The 21,903-nt window shown below is 45.8% G+C and overlaps 1 protein-coding gene across 2 annotated transcripts; it reads right to left on the bottom strand.

The window, feature by feature from the left end:
- Positions 1-4,077: 4,077 nt before the first annotated feature.
- CLDN18 (claudin 18) lies at positions 4,078-21,646 on the bottom strand. 2 transcript variants are annotated; one of them, XM_069790754.1, is made up of 5 exons: positions 21,427-21,646; positions 8,414-8,578; positions 5,873-5,978; positions 5,416-5,526; positions 4,078-4,791 (listed from the first exon to the last, which is right to left on the bottom strand). In XM_069790754.1, the coding sequence occupies exons 1-5, from the start codon at positions 21,644-21,646 to the stop codon at positions 4,614-4,616; spliced, it is 780 nt and encodes a 259-aa protein (XP_069646855.1). In that variant the 3' UTR covers positions 4,078-4,613. The 2 variants fall into 2 exon arrangements, with proteins under 2 accessions (XP_069646855.1, XP_009912957.1); XM_009914655.2 differs by lacking the exon at positions 21,427-21,646 and adding an exon at positions 12,861-13,080.
- Between the last annotated feature and the right edge of the window lie 257 nt (positions 21,647-21,903).

Here is a 21,903-nt window from a genome sequence, read left to right as displayed (position 1 = left end):
GGGGCAAGCACAGTGTCATAAATCTTAGTGCTATTAATCCGTAGACTCATTCATCTCTGTTCAGCTATATAAAAGCAATAACCTTGTCACTATAGGAAGGAAGATTGGGCTTTTAATTGCATATAGATTTCAGGAGAGTTCTTATCTCATAGTCCAATTTGTAGCTTCAGATATGCGTCTTTGCTTCCCTTGGTCAAAGTCCATGCAAATCTGCCGTGCTCTCACATACTTATAAATGTTGCAGAAGCTCAGAAAGAACCTATATAGAGCTCTTCTGGCAGATAATACACACAGCCTTTTCAGCATTTGCTTTATTAGACAAGCCTACATTTAATTAGCTCCTCTGAAACAGGATATGCATTTTTTCAGAGGACGATCAAATTTATGGAAACAAAACCATTTCTAAGTGTGGGCACACGTACCCACACACATCCCCAATCACGATTTCCCTGACTTATCTCCCTTGGCTCTGCAAGTGCTACCAAATGCATCCTTTGCCCTGCAGTTTATTGTCAATAAAGGCAAAATAATTGGGGGGTGGTGGTGGTGGTGTGTGCGTGTGTCTTCCCTCCCTCACCAGTAACAATGGCAGGAGGAAACGCTGGATTTATTCATCGGGCCAAGAGTTCTGCAGTATCTGGGTTCTGATTATTTCTAGGCTTTACTCACCCAAAGATTTCTAGAGGTACAAACCTCCTTGTTGCTGTGCAATTGGTCAAACCAGCAAGCCCAGTTCAGCCCAGCAAATATTTAACTGCTCCTCCCAGACTGCAGCAAGGCAGGATGGTCATGGCTTTGCTCTGCATGCCTCGGTACGGCCCCGTACCCTCTGTGAGTTTCTGCCTGCAGGGTGACTGGGTGAGAGCAGCATGTTGCTCCTTCCAGCATCTCAGTTATGCATGTGGTGCTGAGTTTCAGAGCCTAAATTCACACCCTTTGGGGTAAAGTGCCTCCCTGCAGTGCTGGGGGACCCAGGAAGAGCGTGGGGTGCAGAGGCTGTGTTTTGGGTGGGTGGCCCCAGGGTGCTCCTCGGGCAGCATATGGACCGCGTGTTCCCCTTCTCCATGCAGCGGGCTGTGGACGTGGCACAGGGGTTTGTGTCCTTTGCATGTGGGCATTGGGGCATAGCAGCACTGGGACACAATGAGCTGCCACTAAGACAACATTGGGTCATCCTGGGGGGGGCTTTTGAATCTCACTTTTTTCTCAAAGTCCAAGAAATAATTAGGGTAGCCTCATTTTTTTCGGCCTGCGGGGCTGCAGAGGAAAGCCTGGAAATGGGAACTTTGTTCTCAGTAAAGACCCAGAGCTTTCCCTAAGCAGGTGATTTCAGCTGCAGGACTTTCAGGAGACAGATCAGTTCAGCTGAAAAGGGGATATTTGGGTCCGTCTCCCAAGACAGGGAAACACCAAGTGCTTTCTGCAGCAGGAACCACAGCTCCCTGATGCACAGTGCTCACAGTGGTGCCCACCACAAGACAAGGTCCATTATGGCCAGAAACAGAGGGGAGCAGCTGTAATATTAGGTGTTGTTACACCCCAAACAGGCTCATAAATAAATGGTTCTCTGCTTCAGAATTTGATTTTTTTCAGTAAAGTTCTCTGCATTAGGATTTTTCATACCGCAAGTTTTTGGCCGAGGTAAGGAAATGAAAACTGATGTTGGAAGATTAGAAATCTACACACTTGCACACATCAAAGTGAAACTGAGACATAGCCAGATTGGTGAGTTTGTCGAAGTATTTGTGTTGTATAAAAATAAAATGTAACTTTCAAAGGTGCTTCCTTGTGATTTTAACGTGTGCACCTTTTTTTGTTATAATGCAGTTGGAAACTTGTATTTCAAATATTTCTGCATGTCTTTCTGTATTTTTCATTATCCTGTGTACCTTTACCTAACCACCACTTACGCGCTTCCTATCTAAATTAAACATTCCTGGGCTTTTCAGCCCCTTTCCAGTGGAGGCTGACAGAAGTGAGAGCATACCAGCAATTTTTCTGCCCTCCTAAGAACAATGAAGTATTTAGAAGTGTTTAATTGCTACCTTGAAAGTCAGGCAGATGCTGGCCTGACCAAAGTTGCCTCAAAGCCAAAAAGAGCCATGCACTTGCCGAACTCTACTCCTCAGCAAGCCCAGGGTGCCAGCAAGAACCTCTGATTTCATTGCATCAGTGAGTTGGAGTCCCCTGATGCTCATTCGTCTGCTTTTCTGATATTTTGTCTCAGCATATAACTAACTATGTCTTACAAAGGAGAAAAAAAAAAGCTTCATCTTTTATTTTTTCCCTCAACCACACATATTTTTCCATACTGCTCCCAAGAACCTGCAGAACCCAAAGCCGGGGTGAGTTTAGCTGAGCAGGAAAGTTGGTAGCTGCTGTTCGTGACAAGGAGAGAACAAGTGAAAACAGTGATTTTGGTCTTAAAGACTTTTTCTTTTTTAATGTTGATGTAAAAAAAACCTAACCAACAAAACAAACAAACAAAAAACTAAATCCAGCATGCAAAAAAAGGCAGAAAAGCTAAGTCTGTACTGAGATGGAGACAAAACCATTGTAAAGAATATTGACATTTTTAAAACAAAACCATTGTAAAGAATATTGACATTTTTAAAAAATGACAGGATTTACCTCTGCGAAACTGAATTGTTCTCCTTTAAAAACAGATCCTTAAAACAAGTCCTTCACTAGTACGAAAGGGAGTCAGCACTGACATCCGGCAGAGGTAGTGATTTATCCCAGGTGGCAGCAGGGGCCAATGGCCAGCCTGAGATGGGACCAAGAGCTTCTGTTGGATGGAAGCTCTTCCCACCTCTCTGCATGGTGGTCATCTCCTCCAACCATCAGCCCCTGGAGCCGTACCCTGCCAGGCGTTTCCCCTCCTCCTCTCGCTGACCTGCCTGAAGTGCAACCTCTTCCACATCTCCTGGACCTGTGCTGGAGATGTGTCTCCTGTGGTGGTGGAGAGCTGGTGGTTGTGGAGAGCTGATGCTTATGGAGAGGTGATGGTTGTAGGGAGCTGGTGAGTGCAGTGTGTGCTCACTGGGAACGCGACTGTTCAGTGAAACAGCCTGCCCCCCCATTCATGCAAGCCACCAGAGATGCCAGCTAGACTGGTAGCTTGACCTACCAAAGGTCCAGCTCTGGAGAAATGTTCAGCTCTACCTCTGGTGCCTCCAGGACATGAAACCACTCAAGGGAATATCAGTACTTCAAAACAATTTTGCCAGTTCTCTGCAGAGAACTTGTAATCATTGCAAGTGGGGCTAAAACCTATTGCAGATATCTATCAAAAATGCTACTTTGCAGGTTTTGGACCCCTTTTTTCTCTCTAACTTGTCCCTCAGTACCATTTGCTCTGCTCATAGGCACTTCCCAGAACTTCACTAGGATGTGCTCTGGAGCCGGGTGGAAGGACCTGCTAATGGCACACAGCTCTCCCCTCCCATGTAAGTTTTTGTGTGTCTTCCTCTGACCCCTTCAAATAAGCTTCCTCTCTGATGGATTGGCTAAAAGAGGCAACGTCCCACTAAGGAGTTAATCTTCACATCATTGGGGGAAAAATTAACACAAGGAAGTCCTGATGTCAGTATGGAGTTACACATCTAATGCTCCCTGGGATTTCTGCTCCAAATGTAACTCTAATTAATTCTAAATGAGAAATTCTTCTGGCTTCATTAAAGATGACATCTGTGGGAACACCGGTCACACACAGAGGTTTTCAGCTATTACAGCAAATATCTAGCATAGGAATAACAATGGATTATACATATTCCCTGGAGAGATCAGAAGAAATAAATACACTTTGGTATCACAGGTTATAGCAAATGTCTAAGTAACATAAATCAGATTAAATATCACAGCAGATCAGCATTGTAGTACAACCAGCAAAGCAAAGGTGTGTCTGAGTAGAAACAGTCACCAGGGAGGAAAATGCCATGACTATGGGGTCTGTATGCAGTGGCCACAGCCAAAGGGACACAACAGAATTTACTTAAAATACACAGCAAAATAATATAGGAGACTACTAGATTATAATTTTTGCTTTTCAATCTGCTAAAAAAAATTATTGGGTGGCAAAACCAGAGCAAAGATACACTATCATTTCAGCAAAACACTGTTTTTTCTGGTGAACAGAGGACACCAAAGTCACAGGATACTGTTCACCTCTCCAAACTCTGAGAAAGTAGGGGATGACATTGCCTAATTGCATGAAAGCCTGCTCAAAGGGAAGACAGCAATGAGGTAGCATTGCTTTTAGATCTGGGCTATTATTCAATGGGAATTTTAATGTATTAGAAGAATTAGAAAAGGGCACAAGGCACAATCCTGATCCTGGATATGAGAGTTTATATGTAAAATATGAGCAAACCGTGCTACTCCGAGAGCATAAAAAGGGATCGCTTTTGTTACAGACCTCCTTATGGTTAGGCATACTAACAAGCAGTCAAAATAAACTGGTGTTCATAACAAGCTAGAATACAACCTCAGAGTAGGGAAACATGATAGAAAACACAATCATATTTACAGACTGCTTTGTTTGCCTATACTTTTTGCTTTTGAAGTTAAAAATATTTTATAAAAGATAGTACAACTCAAGCCTAGAAAGTCTGCTAGACATAGTCATATTTTGAAGGGTATGAGCGTCTTCCATCCTCACTTCGAGCAGCTTCTTCATATCCTGCATTCTTCCTAGTCTTTGTTTCAGGTTCGTACCCTGAACCAACCTTATAGGGCCCCGTTCTGTAGGAGATATTCCGTCCCGATGCATTGTAAGACACCGCTTTGTAACTGAAAGAGACACAAAAGATGGCATCAGCCACTGGAGGGTCTGTGACTACGCAATGTTGCACCCTGTGCTCCTGTTTGCTGTTGGATTTTCGGAAACTTCGTACTGTGTCATCACTTGGAGCCAATCAATAAGCTCAGACCCAATTATCCATGGACAGACTGCAAGTCTCGTTCATGTTTTTTCATAAACTTATAGTTTCTTACCCATGAGTAAATCCTTGGTTCAGTGAAGGACCCACCTAAAATAACCAGCTACATAGGCGTACAAAGCCCTACCTGATGTAAATCATAGCTCAGCTGATGCAGTCTACACCTGCTGATGATCTGCTATGAAATTTGCAATCAAAGCTGCAATGAATGGGCCTGACTTAGCCAGCACATTGCAAATTTTAGATTTTAAGGCTGATCTCTCCTGCCCTCTCTATTTGTTTTCAAGTCACGTAGTCAGGGAAGGGAAATGGTCACTTTTGACCCATGATACAGGGCAAACAGATGTATCATCATGATAACTCTTGCAACAGGGTTATTATGCATAGGCATATCCTGTGGTGTGCTGTCCGTATGCTATCCTGACACCCAAGGTTTCATGCAATACCTTCCTGTGTCTACCACAGATATGCTTACCGGGATTCTTCTGGAATCAGCCCTCTGCAAGCAAGGCACATCATGATGCCTCCTACAAGGGCCAGGCCACCTGCCACCCAGCCAACAAAGAGGGCTGAGCCAAAGGTGTACCTACAAAACACAGAAACATGGCTGGTTAGTGCTGTGACAGTGGTCCAGCCTGCTGCTTCTGAAACACACTGAACATTGTCATTCTCCTTCTGGCTTTGCAGAAGTTCCCATGAGCGCTACCTGCAGGCTCACTACCTCCTTCTTGAGCTGCGTGAGCAGAGACATCCCAGCCAATTTGCTTGGACAAGTTATCTCCAGTGCAGATAAGAAAGAGACTCAATAAATCTTCCAAGTCCTGGGACCAGACTCATATGCACCCAGAGTTTGCCTTTCCTTCAGCTGCAGCACACCCTAGCCCTGAAGGAGATCTGCACTGTGGAGCACCCTGAGCCAGTTGACCACGTACCTGTTCTGGACGTTCTGCATTCCCTGGTACATGTTGGCTGTGGACATCCAGAAGTTTGTGACCAGCATGTTGGCAAACACAGACACTCCAGTGATGGCACACAGGCCTGAGATCAGACAGAAGGACAGACTGAGACCCACATAGTACAAGCAGTCACCTTTGGCTTTGGGGAAGCACCTTAAAGCTCTGGAAAGGTGGGTGAGATACGCCTTTGTGTCCTGGCAAGTTCCTTGAGCAGCAGTGGGGAACCACACATTTACAATCCAGCAGCAAGAATACAATGTCACACTACAAAATCCCAAGTCATACCAGCAGGGATCTTTCTACTGATGTGTTTTCTCACAGAAAATGAGTTTAACAAACAGATCATTTTAGCTGCTGAAAATATCTAGTAGCTCACTTTTAAAGATTTGTTTTACAGTGAAAAACATGGGCAAAAGGTTCCCTATCAGAAATTATTTTTTTGAATGGGAAAACACACTGTCTGTCACGTGGAAGAGGAGATACATTTTGGTTCACAACCTGTTCATCACCAGGTAGTGATGCCTGCCTGACTCTGCTGGCAGCCCAGAAGACCAGACTCAAGAGGCAGAAACTTCTTCCATTCATCTGCACAGGTGATCACTGTGATGCTCAGCTGTGATGAGCCTGGCAGCAATGGCACTATCATTTGAGATTTCACTATTGCTCTTAGGAGAGTCATTCATGCTAATGAAGGTCATCATTGTACTGTACGCTACTGTGGAAGGAGGTACAAAACACAGCTAAAGGTCATGTCTGTGTTTGTTGCCAAAAAATATGGACTCCAGCTTTTCTGGGCATCCCAAGTCCTATTTACCCTCACTACACCCACCAAGACCTCTGGGTCTTCCCTGAAACCCAATTACTCACAGCACTGGGGATGGTCTGAGCAATCAGTGGTGCTTCTGCCTCAGGTCCCCATATAGCCTTCACTATCACGGTACTTCAGCGTTACAGTCTTTAACACTTCTGTCCTGAGAGCAGCCCTTATTTTAGGAAGAAACACTACCTCCATCTTGCAGAGGTGTGACCAAGGGCCAGGTCCACCATGGCACATGGGTACCCAACTCCTTAGCTAGCTGAGACTAGGGACCTTGTTTTGAAATGAGTGAACTCAACCAAGGGATGTCCCATCCCAAGAGTCAGTCATGTCATCATTTTAGACACCCTTTCTTCAGGAATCCATGAGTGAGCTTTTCTAATATCTGCATTGGTCAAATTCTCAACCCACTGACTCAAATGCATAAAATGATAGATTTTAAATGTAAAATTAAAGCTGTGTGGCAGAAGGTGGTTTCCTCTTTCCACCTTGTACTTATTGTACATCTTTAAGTTGTGTTGTATGTCTCATATCCCAACAAAAGTTAAGTGCTGTTCAACTATAAGGATTTTAAATAGGGACATTCTCCTTCCCTTCATTAAGATATGGATTTGATTTGATTATTCATCTCAAAAAAATTGTGGGAAAACCTGTAAGTGATGTATTAAGCGTTTGCAATTTTGAGGTAGCTGGGCAACACTAGGCATTCCTGCAGCCTTCCTGATAACGCAAGGTACTTAAAAATTACGAGCTAGGCTACCATAACCCTGAGAGTCTTAATAAAATTATTATGTATAAAGCCTGAGACTCTTCAAAAAACTATTACACATAAATAAAGGATATAATAGTACATAACAACAGTATAGATATAACAAATTAAGATATATATTTTCTTTTTTATCTGTGGGCTGTTTTTTCAGCCTTCCATGTTCTGTCCCATACAAACATCTGGTTTTCTTTTACTAAGCAGAGGTAGAAATCACTTTACCACAGTGTCCTGGTTTCAGCTGGGATAGAGTTAACTGTCTTCCTAGTAGCTGGTACAGTGCTATGTTTTGAGTTCAGTATGTGAAGAATGTTGATAACACTGATGTTTTCAGTTGTTGCTCAGCAGTGTTTAGACTATAGTCAAGGATTTTTCAGCTTCTCATGCCCAGCCAGGGCACCTGACCCAAACTGGCCAACAGGGTATTCCATACCATGGGACGTCCCATCTAGTTTATGAACTGGGAAGGGGGGGCAGGGATTCGCCGCTCGGGGACTGGCTGGGTGTCGGTCGGCGGGTGGTGAGCAATTGCCCTGCGCATCATTTGTACATTCCAATCCTTTTATTACTACTGTTGTCATTTTATTAGTGTTATCATTATCATTATTAGTTTCTTCTTTTCTGTTCTATTAAACCGTTCTTATCTCAACCGAAGAGTTTTACTTCTTTTCCTGATTTTCTCCCCCATCCCACTGGATGGGGGGGGAGTGAGTGAGCGGCCGCGTGGTGCTTAGTTGCTGGCTGGGGTTAAACCACGACACACAGGAGGCCAGGCTGGAAGATAAATGCCAATAACTTCATGCAAGCATCAATGCTTTGGGTTGCTCCAGAGCATCTGCTACCTGTAACCAGAATTGCATGAAGACTTGCCCAGTCCTCAATTTCAGGCAATTGCAATGCCTTGCACATGAAGGACACGACACCACCCACTTACCAGCAACAATAAACATGATGCCGGAGGTCAGAGTCATGTTGGCTTTTGCAGAATCCTCCATGTTGCCGATACGGATGCATTTCAGAGCGAAAATGCACACAAGGAGGCCAAGGATGCCCAGGACGATACCCACAATCATGAGGGCCCTCACAGCCTGGAACATTGCTGCAAAACAAATTGAAAAGAGCCACGCTGAGTGACTGAAGTGAGATTCGTTAGAGCCTGGGAGTTTTTTGAAGACTGTTTCTGTCTAAAAATAAAAGTATTAAAGAAGAAAACCTTGGACAATAGGCACCAGATCTACTCTCAGCGTTATCTGGGGCACCTCTGGAAATGTGGCTGTCTCAGCTTCCCAAAGAGTTTGATGGCTTAGACATAATTTTTTGTAAATGTTCATTGGCACCAGTCATGATCTATTCAGCTGAATTCATGGAGAGGAGTTTGTGTACAGGAGGGATAAGCATGAACTGTTTCATAACCAAATTAATTGAGAAAGCTTTTTTTTTCTCCCCAAGCAGCGATGAAAGCAGACAGCTCCACCCAGCTATCTGTGGTATTTCCAGCTACTGTGTGAATCAACATGGAGGCTTGTGTGTTCCTGCTTTACAGTAAGAGAAGAGGAAAATCACCTTGACAAACATTACACATACACCAAGAGAGAGCAACAAAGCTTCAGCAATGACCTCCCCCAGCATATCCTTTCCATGGTTATTTGTAATGTCAGACCTGTATAAATCTGTCCATGTTCATTAATACAACACACAAATACCCTAGGCCTGAATTTGTTTAGCAGCTTGCCATCAAGGTGGGAATGCTTGGTTGGAGGCAGGCTGTGATGCTGGTGGGTCATGCCTGTGGGAGCCGAGTGCTACTGTCAATCAGATGAAGGTAGCAAAAACCCCCCAGGCTCCTCTTGGCTGGTATAGAAAAGTAGAGGGAAAAGCAAAGGGAAACTTGCACCTTTTAAAATGGAGAAGTGAAGGGCAAAGGCCATGCATTTGAATACCAAGGCGATTTTCTAATAAGGTAGCACATATCCCATCTTGCGTGAAGTTCAGTGCTGGCCCCAGACACTCCTCCTTCCCATCTGTGCACATGTCCCTGGCAGAGACAGGAAGGTGGCAGCACTGGCAGAGCACTGAGAGGGGGTGGTCAAAAGTATTTCAAGGGTTGTTGTGATTTGGCTGGGACATTTTGCAGCCTCTTCTTGCTCTCCCATGAGCTCCTGCAGCCCTGGGTTTGGCTTTGATGCTCCCCACACATGAATGTCCCTCTTCAAGGGAAGATGATGGGGGCTCATAATGGACAGAGAAGGGCAGGCAACATATCCTACAGCCCCAGGGACTTCACTCAACCTGCCTGTCACCTCTTTTGCTGTGCTGACCAGGATGACCATAGTGCACAAGGGTCCCATATGGCCCAACTATGAGCAGGAGGCACTGATGCTGGAGAGCAGGGAGAAGACCCTGCTGGCCTTGCACAGGTTGGGAGAAGGATTTATAAACCCTCCCCAGGAAGGCAAGGGTGGGTGCTGTGGTGCCCGTGGGGGTCTCCTTGGTGCTAGCACCATGACACACAAGGAAGCCAGTGGTCTACCATCCCACAGGCTGGAAATACACCACCTTCTCCCATCTGGCAGTCCCACTGGGGCTGCTGCTCTTATGACTCAATTTGCCCTTATCAGCTGATAACAAATGCTAACGAGCCTGGGATTTTCAATCTCCCATTCATCAGGCCCCAGGTGTGAGCTCATTAGTTATTATTCATCAGAGAACAAGAAGCTGGCAAATAAGCCTTATCAGCCCTCAAAGGTTGTTCACGCAGCACCTGATGCAAAGCAGAAAGCTGGAAAGAGAAGAACATCACAATACTTATTTGTCTTTACAGTCACTTAAGCTTCTTTGCAACTGCTTTTGTTTCAGGGCAGGCAGGAGAAGCTGATACTCCAGGGCAGTGTAAGACACTACAGATCATGATGGAAGGTCCTCGTCCCCAAGACAGTCCTTCATTCCTGAGATGCTTGCTACGGACCTTATGGCTCCTAGGTGCCATCACTGCGGTTGTCTCAACCCTTCAAGAAGTGACCCTAAGCTAAGACCTCACAGAGATATTGTGGATTCCCATAAGAGATGTTCCCAGTGCCTTGGGTGCCCGTGGCAGGACACAACAGGCAGGCCAAGCCGAGCAGCTCCTGCGCCATTGCAGTTCTGCTGGAGCACTGAAGTCCAAGTGTGGTTGAAAAGGAGCAATCTGCAGCTGTTGGAAAGGAGAGAGGAACACAGCAGGGCACAAGAGAAAAAATGCAAAATAGCCATCAGCCGTGATTCCTTCCTCTGTGAAGGTGACTTATGCACCATCTCCACAAAGGGACAGAAAGGAGAAGAAAGTGCTCCCCGGCCTGCTGTGGCACGAAGGCCTCTTCACTTGTCTCATGGGACTGAAAGCGAGAGCTACTTGGAAAGAGAGCACTGCAGTTTCAAGTGAATTTTGGCATCCATCAGAAGTCCTCTGAATAGAGCTGCTTTCCAAAGGTGAATGACTTCCCCTAGAAAGAAGGAGTGGAAGGGCTTAGACAAACAAAATAGGAGACTAAGGAAAAAAATTTGTATGGGGAGCACTAGTTAGCAAACAGCCCTATAGTTAAAGTCAAGCACAGAAACTACCTGCCATTTTGCACACACATTTTGCAGGAGGTATGATAACTTTGCTTCATACCTACACACATATGATTGCTCATTTTGCACACATCATTTCCATACGAAGGGATGGTGTGCACAGAAAATAGTAAAAATGCAAGCCTATTCGCCAAAATAAATGTCAGTGATCTGAAACCACAGTTTGCATCACTGGGTTCTTCAGATGTAAGTGAAACTGGAGAGTTGTCTTTCCCCCCAGTGTTGCTGTGAGTAGTGAGAGGTGAGTGAAGTAAAACAACTTCAAGTCATCTAAACTAACATCACGTGTATTTCTGTTACTCATACAAAATACAAAGGTGGAAATCTAACTCTATAACTAGTTATGATTAATGGAATATAGAAAGTTTAGGGAAAAAATGAGTTCTTTCAGTTAACCAAATTCAAGCAGGGACATTCCTTCTTTATGTTTTAGGGTACTCATCAACTAAACAGACACATAAAGAGAACAAACCTGACAGAATATCTCTAAGACACAACAGAAAATGCCTGTGACTGCTTTGCATATTTCCTTATTGCTGTATTACATAAAAAGTAAAATCTTGATTATGACAAATTGGCATCAAAATGATTGTTACCGTTGCTTCATTGCTCTCTTAAAACACAATCACCTACACACAGCATTATAAGGATATGTACATATTTTGAACAATATTTGTATATATAGTTTAATAAATCTATTTTTTATTCTTTAAAACAAATGGTCCCATAGGAAAAGTGACTCCAAACATCAGTTTTGCTCTTCCAAATGAAAAGAAAGTCACCTAACAATCCTGAAGCTAGGTACACAGAAACACATTTATTCCATGACACCCCCTGGGACGGTCACGGGCTTTTCTCAAAAAGCAAACACTGCAGCCAACACACTGGTCTTCAGCAAAGCACTCCCTCCTGCCTCACGGTAGAGAAGCAAGGCTGGCATCCCTGAGGATACAGGGCTGAGAGCCCACATCATGCTCTTTTCTACACCAGTCAACAGTTGCAAAAGACACTAGTGCTTGCTTGTACCTAATTGCAGTTGTGCACCAAGAGTGAAAAACACTCTTGGGGCTGTATTTATTGCTACCTGGCAGGGCACAGGCATGAGAGGTCACAGGGAAGCATGTTGAGCCAGGCTGGCTGCTCCCCACCCATGGGCTCAGCTAGCTCTGGAGCACTGAAATACTCTTTTTGTAAAGTAAGCGAGCAAATGAGAAAGTAATACCCCTCTGCAATCTACCTCTGTAACCACTAAAACTCCCCACGTAACGTGAAGTGACCAAGTGCACCTTTCCCCATCTTGCCCTTCCTACATGCACTGCTCACAGACAGATTTCTTCAGTTCCTTTTTGCTCTTTGGGAAAAAAAAAAAAATCAATTGTTTTCTGTAGAAACCATTATTCTGATAACAATGCAAAATTACATGCAGCTGTTTTCCTTGTATTTCAATTCAAAGGGACATAATATCTGTGGGGTTAAACATACTCACTCTCCTCACATCAGCGGAGCTGTGCTGATTTATGCCAGCAATGGGGCTGAACCCATGATGCTCATCCAGAGATCACCTACACATGCTCCAAGTTGTAACCTCCACCGAGTAAAGGTATTATTTTGGTAACAAAATATGCACATATTTTTATGCTCATACACTGAGTAGCCTGGAAGTTTTAATCCTCGCAAAGTGCTTTAAGGTATCTGCTCCTGCTTTTGGATGAAAACTGTGTGGAGCTACAGGAGAGCTCCTGGGTTAAACCTGGTGCATCTTTTGCCCCTACCTGGCAGCCCAAGAATGGTGAAATACGGCCGGCATTCTGTAAAGCCAGAGCTCTGCCGCACGCAGCTCCTCCACAGTCCCTGATATTGGAAGACAGCCGTGACCGGGTTGTCATACAAGTCCTGCGTGCTCCACATATCCATGGCAGTGGACACGATGCACCCCGCAACACCCAGCGACGAAACAATGAACGCCATCACCTGGCAGATGGTCGTGGACATGATGTCTCCCCTGGACAGAGGAGGTGAGACAGACCTGATGAAGCCGCAGACCTAATGGGAGCACTGAAGTCCTCTTGACTGAGCCACCAGAAATGCAGCAGCTCTTATCAGATGCTTTCCATTGAGCAGTGTGTTTGCTCAAAGTGTTTTTGCAAGATAGTCCAGTTTCACTCTCGCTAGGTAGGTTTGTGCTGGCAGGGCCAGAGATATGATTTTGTCCTTTAGAAGTGCTTGTCCTTCCCCAGCTAAGCAGCCACGCTCCATCGAGTGTTGGGCAACCCACTTGGAACATGCGCCGTCCCCCCACCGAAACCCTTTGCTATCTGGCTTCTCCTGCGTGCTTGGCATGGTGCAGATGTGCTGAGAGGGGTAGAGGGAAGGACCATATTCCCAGGTGAACTCAGCCTCCCCGGCCCTCTGCTTACACAAAGGGGGAGTAGATCTGCCATCAGACCAAGATAGGGACATCTCTACACCCAGGCATGCAGGCATCCGCACAAGAGGCACAGTGAGAGATAGGGACTCCAGCATTGAGCTCTGGGGGAGGATACAGGGCCACGAGCTCAACCCAGGGAACAAACAGGGACATGGCCACTCCTCACAGCCACTTTGAGCATCACCAAGGTTGCCTCAGATGCTGACCATGGCACAACCCAGGGCACCGAGCCAAGAGGCCCAGACTGATGCAGCAAAGCTCCTGCAGCCCTGTTCTCCTCCCACCCGCGTCCCCATCACCTGTCACATGGCCCCACTGAAACCCATGTGGGGAGAAGGAGAGGGAGGGCGCAGGGACCCTTTAGAAAATGCCTTTTTACAGGTTCTTGCCTGTATTGGCTGAGGGAATGGTTCTGGAAAAAAGGGGCGGGGGATATAAAAATTAGGAAATTAATAATCTCTTTGCACAGTGGAGAAGTGCTGGGCTCAGGGGAGCAAAATAAATTTGCCATGCCACTCTGCCAACAGAGTGCAGTGAGTTACAAGGACCTTCCAGACTTCACGCTCATCCATTCTCATCTAATACCCTGCTCCGACTGATTTACTTCAGCCCTGACCTAGAAACAAATTCCCACTTTAACCAGTACTGATACCACTCTGTGCCACAGGCACCGTCTATACCATCACCTGGATGTGAAGCCATGTGAAAGCCACCAGGAAGAGAGGAGAGGCTGATTTCTGTGGGTGGATAAGTTACAGTGGGGTTATTACATGTTGGCTGTTGTTTCTGTGTTCTGGAGAACAACCACCCAGGACACCCCTTTTGCTTTTGGGGCTATGCAGCAAGCTAGTGGGCAGCAGACAGAGATGCTTTTGCACTGGTCTCTGCTGTAGCAGCCAGAGCACAATTCACATGTCTAGCAGCCACAAATCACAGCCACCAAAGCCCTCCTGGGTCAGGCACAAGATGTCTTTGCTTCCAGCAATTTTATTCAAATTTAGTCATTTTCAGTGACTTTGGCAAGTTTATATCAGAGGAAGGGTTAGCTCCAACATATCTGAAGGTCAAAGTTGCCAGCAAAAATAATAGCATGAACAAAAAACAGAAGTGAGCCCTCAAGAGCCAGAGGTGGTAAGAGCTGCTTATCCTCAGTGAGGGGAGAGGGCATGCTGACTAACATTCCTCATCTTGGATAATGCTTTATGATAAATCAGAGCTGGAAAGGACCTCAAAGCTGGGAGGACAATAAGTGCTAAAGCAAGTAATATGGCCAGCTCTTCATCCCATCCTTCACTGCCCCACAGGCAGAATTGTGTCCCAATCAGAAAAGCTGGTTGCACCCAAGCCCTGATGCTCCTCCGCAGCGCTCCAAGACTCCCTCCTTCTTCGTGGCCCAGGACTTGCTGCCTTCTTGCCATCTAGTGGTAAGACCACATAACTTTTTCCAGGCTAGACCACTTCAAACCATGTCCCAGGGACAGACATTCCTCTGGGACATAACCCCTATTCCCAAGGGCGGTGTCACCCTGCATCTTTAGTGTGCAATGGCTTGAAGGGGTGCACAGAAAAATGGACCCATGGACTGGTCACAGATAAAAATAAAAATAAAGAAAAGGAGGCAAGGGGGGGAACAAAAGCCAAACATGTTTTTCCAGATTTTTTTTCCCCAAAACCTCTACCACTTTTTAAATTACTGGTTTTTTCTGCTAAATTGGGCATCTGAGTGGTTGCATGAATACCAGTGGAGATGGCCCTCCCATGCACCATGCCCATGTGTTTGCTTTGCTGGGAGGGGAGCCACCACTCCTTCCTCTAATCCTTTCTGCTGGTTTTGGCTGCATGCAGCTGGAGCAGGTCTTCAAGCCAATAGGGACCTTTTCTTCTCCGCCTCTCCCCCTCCACCATTTCACACACCCAAGCCCTGTTGTTACCCCAACACACTTATTGGAAAGAGGACCATCCCCTGAATTGCCCCTAATTGTGCCCTGAGCAGGAGTCTGCCACCCAGGCAGCGCTGCCTTGCTAACCTTTCCTTGGGGTTATAGTTTTCTCCTGCTGATGGGGGACACCATTTCTCATCATCCGTTTTACTCAGGGGCATTGAAACCCCAGAGCAACAGTGGAGCAATCAAAAAATATCATCAACAGTCTCCGGGCAAGAAAGCCTTGGGTCAACCAGTCTGTCTTTGATTTTGGGGGCCAGATTGAATCATGTCTCTGAAGAGGATAAACCAGCAGAGGGTTATGTATTCCCCCCTGAAATCTCATGCATCCTCCCTCCAAAAATGGAGCTGAGAAACCAACTTCAGTAACAAGGGTCATGCTGCAGTCCTTAGCTAAGAGTCAAACGCACACCCAAACATGCTCAGCACTCCAGATGTTGTTGTCTTTGAAAGATTATTGTGTTTTGGTGGGAGTTCTATTTGCTCATCCCTAAGAATGTTGCCTAAGGTGCTATCCAGCCATCCCAGCATTAGCTGATTGCCATTTCTCATGCTCTGATTAGCATCACACTTGTAAACACTGGGAACTCAAAGCTCCCACAAATACTTTCCTCAGTGGTTGGTTGAAGCAAAGTTCTAGAGAAAAAACACAAACTTGTTTCCATCCCAGCCCTTCCCCTAGCCCATTTTCTCTGCCTTTCTGAAAGGTTCTTATTTTAAGCTTATTTTTAATGGCTGTTTCTGAGCCACTCATGATAGGGGAAAAATATATTTCCCTTTGCAAAAAACTCATCACCCCATTTTCCCAGCACCAAGCCCAATAACAGAAGATCACCTGGGAGTTTTATCTGAACTGTTGGCTCAGAGCACAACCTGAAAAGTGGTTGGGTGATAGGATAGCTGTAGAGTACGTCTAAGCATCTTTACTACAACCTGATGCTCATCTCCAGCCACCCCAGGAGAAGTCTACAGCGAGGAGTGGTTGAAGGACAGCGATCTCTCTCCAGGCACATGCCTGTTGCTCAGACTCCAGCAAGATTGTTGAATGCTTGGGCCAAAGGGCTTGCCACGCCACGTGGTGATGCTGAGCAGTATCTAAGGAAGGGACATGGTGGGGACGCAGCTCTTGCAAAGGCCAAGCTTCCTCACCAAGGAGCAGAGAACAGAGCTCCCACTCCGACTATCGGGACATCTCCAGCAGTTTACCCAAACTAGGAAAAGGAAGGGTACTTTGTGGCCACTCCCCTCTACAACCTTTATTTCAGCTCATACTTGCTTTATCTATCCAGGCGTTGACTCTATATTATCTCAAAACTGTTCACTGGGCCCACTGCAACTCCTGAATGTTATCACTGCCTCTCCCATAAAAGCCACCTACAGCTCATGTTTACTTTAAAATTTGCAAATATAGCTCACACCCTGCCAGTCAATTCCAGCTTGTTCAGACCGAAACAAAGCAAACCCACCCTTCTCTTTCTGTCCCTCCATGGCTGAGAGGACCACAGCTTCCAGGAGCATGTGGTCCACCAGCTCATAACAATAGAAGGGCTGACTGACCTTTCTGAAACTCAGTGGGGAAAGGGCTTCATGGAAGACCCCCATCCGAGTTCAGACCCACTCTACCCCACTGGTCTTCAGGTCCCTCAGCAGAGTCAGGGTGCATGAAGCTGCATCCTTCCCTACATGCCTATGAGCTGCAGCCCAGCTCCATATCTCCACAGCCTTTTGCCATTTCTCCTGCCTTGCTCCTCAGTCCAGATCCTTTAGAATTATTTTTCATGTCTCATCTTTTTGTGGCATAAAAGCACAAGACAGGAGCAAGGATGCGATGCACGCATCTAGCTTCCTGACATCTGGGCTGGGCTCTCTGCCACCTCTCCACGCCCTGAGTGTCACAGGGGATTGGGGTGCCCAAGACCTCTCTAAGGGTCTCACATTAGCTTTTTCCCCATCCCCACACCTCCTTCAGCTCCTGTGGTGAGTGCAAACCCACCACTGCCTCATGTGTACCCCTGGTAGGTTATATAAAGTCTCCAGCCCACCTGGGCCACCTAAAGCCTTCTGTGCACGAAACAGTCAAAAGACTTTAAGCAGGTTACAGCAGTTACCTGCAGACATTTCAAAATTTGGAGCTGAACTGACTGGGTTAAAGGATTTTAAGTAGCAAGCAGAGCTTAGAAGAGACTTTACCGTGGCCATCACCAGTGGAGGATTGTGACACAGCAATTAGCAGTCCCCATCCTTACAAACTTTGGGCACAAAACAGTTGCATGGAGCAGAGATCTTGTTTCCTTGGCCAGTGGGATCCCCTGTCTCCAAAATCCCTAGAGCAAGGGTTTTACAAGGGTTATGTCACAAAATGTGCCTTGGTTGTATGAAATAAAAGAAAACCTTGTCAGAACATCGATATAAAAGAAGAAAGTCCAGAGATGCCAACATTAAGACTTCCCAGACATGAATTCTCCTCAGGGAACACCTACACATCTCTGCTACCCCGCACCAGCAATACTGAAAGCAGTTGTTTTATGTAGAAGTCTGGCCAGTCACAACTACACTCCCATGGGCTATTTTTACTCTGACCCCTCTAGCAACACATACCCTTTTACTAGTCGGAGAAGTTTAACAGGGTGCTCTCAGGCTTTCAAAGTTTGATGTTGGAAAAGCAAAAATATTCTTATATTTCCAGCCACCAGCCTTTTGTTCCACAGCAGAGAGATGCCTCAGCCTTTCTGGAACAGTCAAAAAGGTTTTTGACTTGAGAACAAAATGTCCTTTCAAAAATGGCTGAACTGGTCTAGCTGAAGAGGTCTGGAAAAAAAAGACCAAGACAGACAACAGGAAAATTACTGCCCATGTTATTGTAGTTTAGCAAACTTGTAAGCAACTGAAAAATGTTCCTTGTAGTAGAAAGAGCCTTGTGACTTCCGCACTAGGTGAAACTACCAGCCTTGCCAGCTATTGCTATTTGTCTGTTATTTGTGTGTTCAAATTCAGATCGTGTCCTCCAGACAATCACAGTAAGGTCTGCTGACACACCAAAGCAAGCAGCAAAAAATAATAAGGGAAAGCAAAATCAGAACAAACAGGCTTAGTTCTCAAGTGACATATTTCACCAGAGACTGACTGTTTATAGCTGAGCAGTGAGGGTGAGAGCCATAAACTACCTGTGTTATTTCTTATTTTCATCTATTATCTTGATTTTTCCTCAATCTATTTGAAATTAAAATTCCCAACTAAATTGAAGATAGATGATGGGCAAGACAAGTTTAATCTTTGCTATGGGAGCGAGGGATCGAGAAAAAAAAAATCCTCAGAAACCAAAACTTCATTGATGTACTCAGGTCACCTCGCTGCTTTGCTAGAGTCTTATTATTTTTATTCACTCCGGCACTATTGTTCCCAATATAAATTGCTATTGTCAGAATAATAAATAGGGGTTTATAATAGAAATGCTGACAAACCATTAACTACGGTGTGTTTAGCAAGGGGGGTTTAATGGAGATCAAGGTGCAGCACACTTAAAATAAACACTGGCATGATCCACTTAAATAATATCTTTGCAAATTGATAATTCGATTTTTAGCATTTTCAACCCCCCCCACTCCCCACCCCCCCCCCCCCGGCTGGGATACAGTTGCCTTTTGCTGGTGGTGGGTAGGAAGAAATGCCCATAGGAGCAGATGAATTCAGGAGATGGAGCCAATCTATAAAGCACAGCAGTGGGGCACTTGTTTTTGCACCACCTTCTCCAGAGACTGGAAGCAGACAATATAACAGGAGGGAAAAGTGAGGGCGGACAGGGTGGGAGAGCAAGGGAGTAAATTCAGAAGTCCAAGCCCTGTTCATTAAAAAGAACGGAAAAAAAAAATCCACCTCACTTTGTCGGGCAGCTCTGATGGCACCAGTCTCAAAAAGCATCTCGTCAGGACAAAAAGTACATAGTCATATGCTTACATGCTGGCGGGGGAAGGCACTGACTCTCCAACACCACTGAGGATGAGGATGGCAACTTTGGTGGGTTCAGGGTCCCACCCACCTTTATTTTTTAAAGGTTGTGCTTTATTCTTTGGGCTTTTTTTTTTTAATCCTTTTTTTTTTGTAGGCAACTGCAATAAACCCAGCAAACACACATGGTAATCCCACTCTCAGGTGACCAGTTCCTTAGAAACCCTGACATTTAGGATAGGATGCTCGTTTCTGTCTGTAACTGGGAAGGAGCCACAGAGCTTGCTAGATGTAGCTGAGGAGGGACAGACCAATCTCCCACAGCCCATCTCCTAAATGAAGGAGAGCCACCCCCCCAACATTGCTGTGTGTTTCCATTTTAGGAAATTAATACCCACTCTACAGACACCAGACCAGAGGCTTGGGAATTGCAAAAAATTTGCTAGTTTTTTGCTGTAATGCTTAGATTAGTGATGGAGGTATTTTGAAAGAACAAAAAACCCCAAATCTCAAGTATTCTGGTTTCTTCAAAGATTAAAGTAGTTCCCAGAGCTGAACACTTGAAAAGTTTAATTGCTTCTTCTGTAGAGTTACATTTTCTGTAATTTTAAGCTTTTAAAGCTGAAGAACTGAAGAAGTTCTGCAGTGTCTTATGGATATATGGGGGGGGGGGGGGGTTGGGGCAGATTTGCTTTTTACACCTCTATTTGTTCCTCATATGGCAACTTTAATCTCTTTACCTATCAGCAATTAGCCTGCTACCTGTCCTGCACACATTTTCCTTTGGTGAAACTGCTCAGCTTTGCTGACTTCAATAGCAGTGTGTGAATACAAGCCCTGCACAAACATCCTTCTTTGGATGTCATCTTTCATTCACTCGTACCTGCTCCAGCACACAGCTTTTGCTAGAGGCTGCACAACTGGATGCCCAGGCAGGATCAGGCCCATGTCCTTCTAGGAAAATGCATGTCTGCACCCCAGAGTCTGTGTGAACAAAGAGGGGCATTCAAAGCCACGGCTGCAGCAAGAGGAAGATGCTCACAGGCATCGCTGGCACCTGCACAGGGATGCTGCAGCACAACTAACATCAGACGCCAGATGGGAATGAGGATCCAGGGATGAGCAACATGGAAATACAGCTCAGGGGATGAAACACCTCTCCTGCTGGTGTCTGTGGCCACAGCTGCATTGGGTTATACTGGTTTGATTTGCACAGAGACAGGCTGCTTGTGAAAGCGTTTTTTTGTGTGCACAATGCTTATTTCTGTGTGTTTTGGAAATGCCATTTTGCAGAAGTGCTGCAATGATTTGCTGATATAATTGGCTTCTTCCCTCTATTCTTGCTGTGTCAAAGCACAGAGGCTAGATGGATATAATAGTCTAAGTGCCTTTTTTCTCACTGTATTAAGGCAAGAAGAAAACCCAGATAATCCTGTTGTAACCTAATTGTTTGCACCCCTAGATACTCTGGGCACAAACAGGACAGCAATGATACCCGTGGAAGAAAAAACTGGAACCAAAGGAGAATTAGGGAGAAATCCAGCCTGGTGGTGTTAACCCATACAGAAATACAGTGAACTGAACTGTGACATATCCTCTTAGAAAAGGATCTTCTCCAATGCCAAGAATATTAGTGGTTTCTGGTGGGAAGCCACGCACAGCCATGCAGCTGGGGTAGGAGCGTATACCCAAGCTGCCAATGGCACGGGGGACTAATCACCCCACAGAGCGGCCACTGCCCCAGGTGTATTGCCTGGGCAACACCACAGGATCCTGATGCATAATCAGCTGTAATGAGTTTTGCTGAACCTTAGCTTGGCCATGGGAGGGGTTTTGGGTTGAGATACCTCCAAGGGACCTGTCATCCAAACAGGGTGAGCACCCAAGGTCCCTTTTGGCTAGAATTTGGGTTCCCCACTCTGCACAGAAAATCACCCATCACCACCACTCATGCACGGCTTCTGGCATGCGCCAGGGGCTCTGCCCTCCCACCTCTTTGCTCTCGCAGCCAGCAAGCCCTACCTGGCAGCCCCAGGATAGTGAAGTAGCCGCGGCATTCGGTGAAGCCAGAGCTCTCCCGGACACATGTGCGCCAGAGGCCCTGGTAGTTGAACACCGCCGTCACCGGGTTATTGTACAGGTCTTGGGTGCTCCACTGGTCCATGCATGTTGACGCGATGATGCCTCCTATTCCTAAAGCGGACACCACGAAGCCCATGGACTGGCATATCGTTACAGACATGGCACCAAGAGCTCGGTAGGCAGGTCCTCGGCACGCACAAGCCTCCACAAGCTGGGTCTGGGGCAGGCAGCCAGGGCAGAAGGGACTTTTAGCTGGAGGCACAGCCTACGTCACAGACGGGAGTCAGGAGAGGTCTGGTCCATGTTATACAAACCTAGCCTTTCCCTTTATCTGTTTCAGTGAGATAATTTTCCTCGCTTGGTACCAAGAGCCGTTTGTTACACTCAGCGTGAACACCTCGCTCCCTGTTTACCTTC

This window comes from Haliaeetus albicilla, chromosome 9 (genome assembly GCF_947461875.1).
Source record: "Haliaeetus albicilla chromosome 9, bHalAlb1.1, whole genome shotgun sequence".
Lineage (NCBI taxonomy): Eukaryota > Metazoa > Chordata > Aves > Accipitriformes > Accipitridae > Haliaeetus > Haliaeetus albicilla.
Note: the sequence above shows the minus strand (reverse complement) of the source record. Positions and strands in the feature narration are given on the sequence as shown.

Coding starts and splice junctions, on each gene's coding strand:
- CLDN18 (XM_069790754.1), bottom strand. CDS start 21,646: ATGTCTGTAACGATATGCCAGTCCATGGGCTTCGTGGTGTCCGCTTTA. Junction 5,979..8,413: donor CATCATGTTTATTGTTGCTG/GTAAGTGGGTGG, acceptor GTCTGATCTCAG/GCCTGTGTGCCATCACTGGA. Junction 5,527..5,872: donor ATGCAGAACGTCCAGAACAG/GTACGTGGTCAA, acceptor TGTGTTTTGTAG/GTACACCTTTGGCTCAGCCC.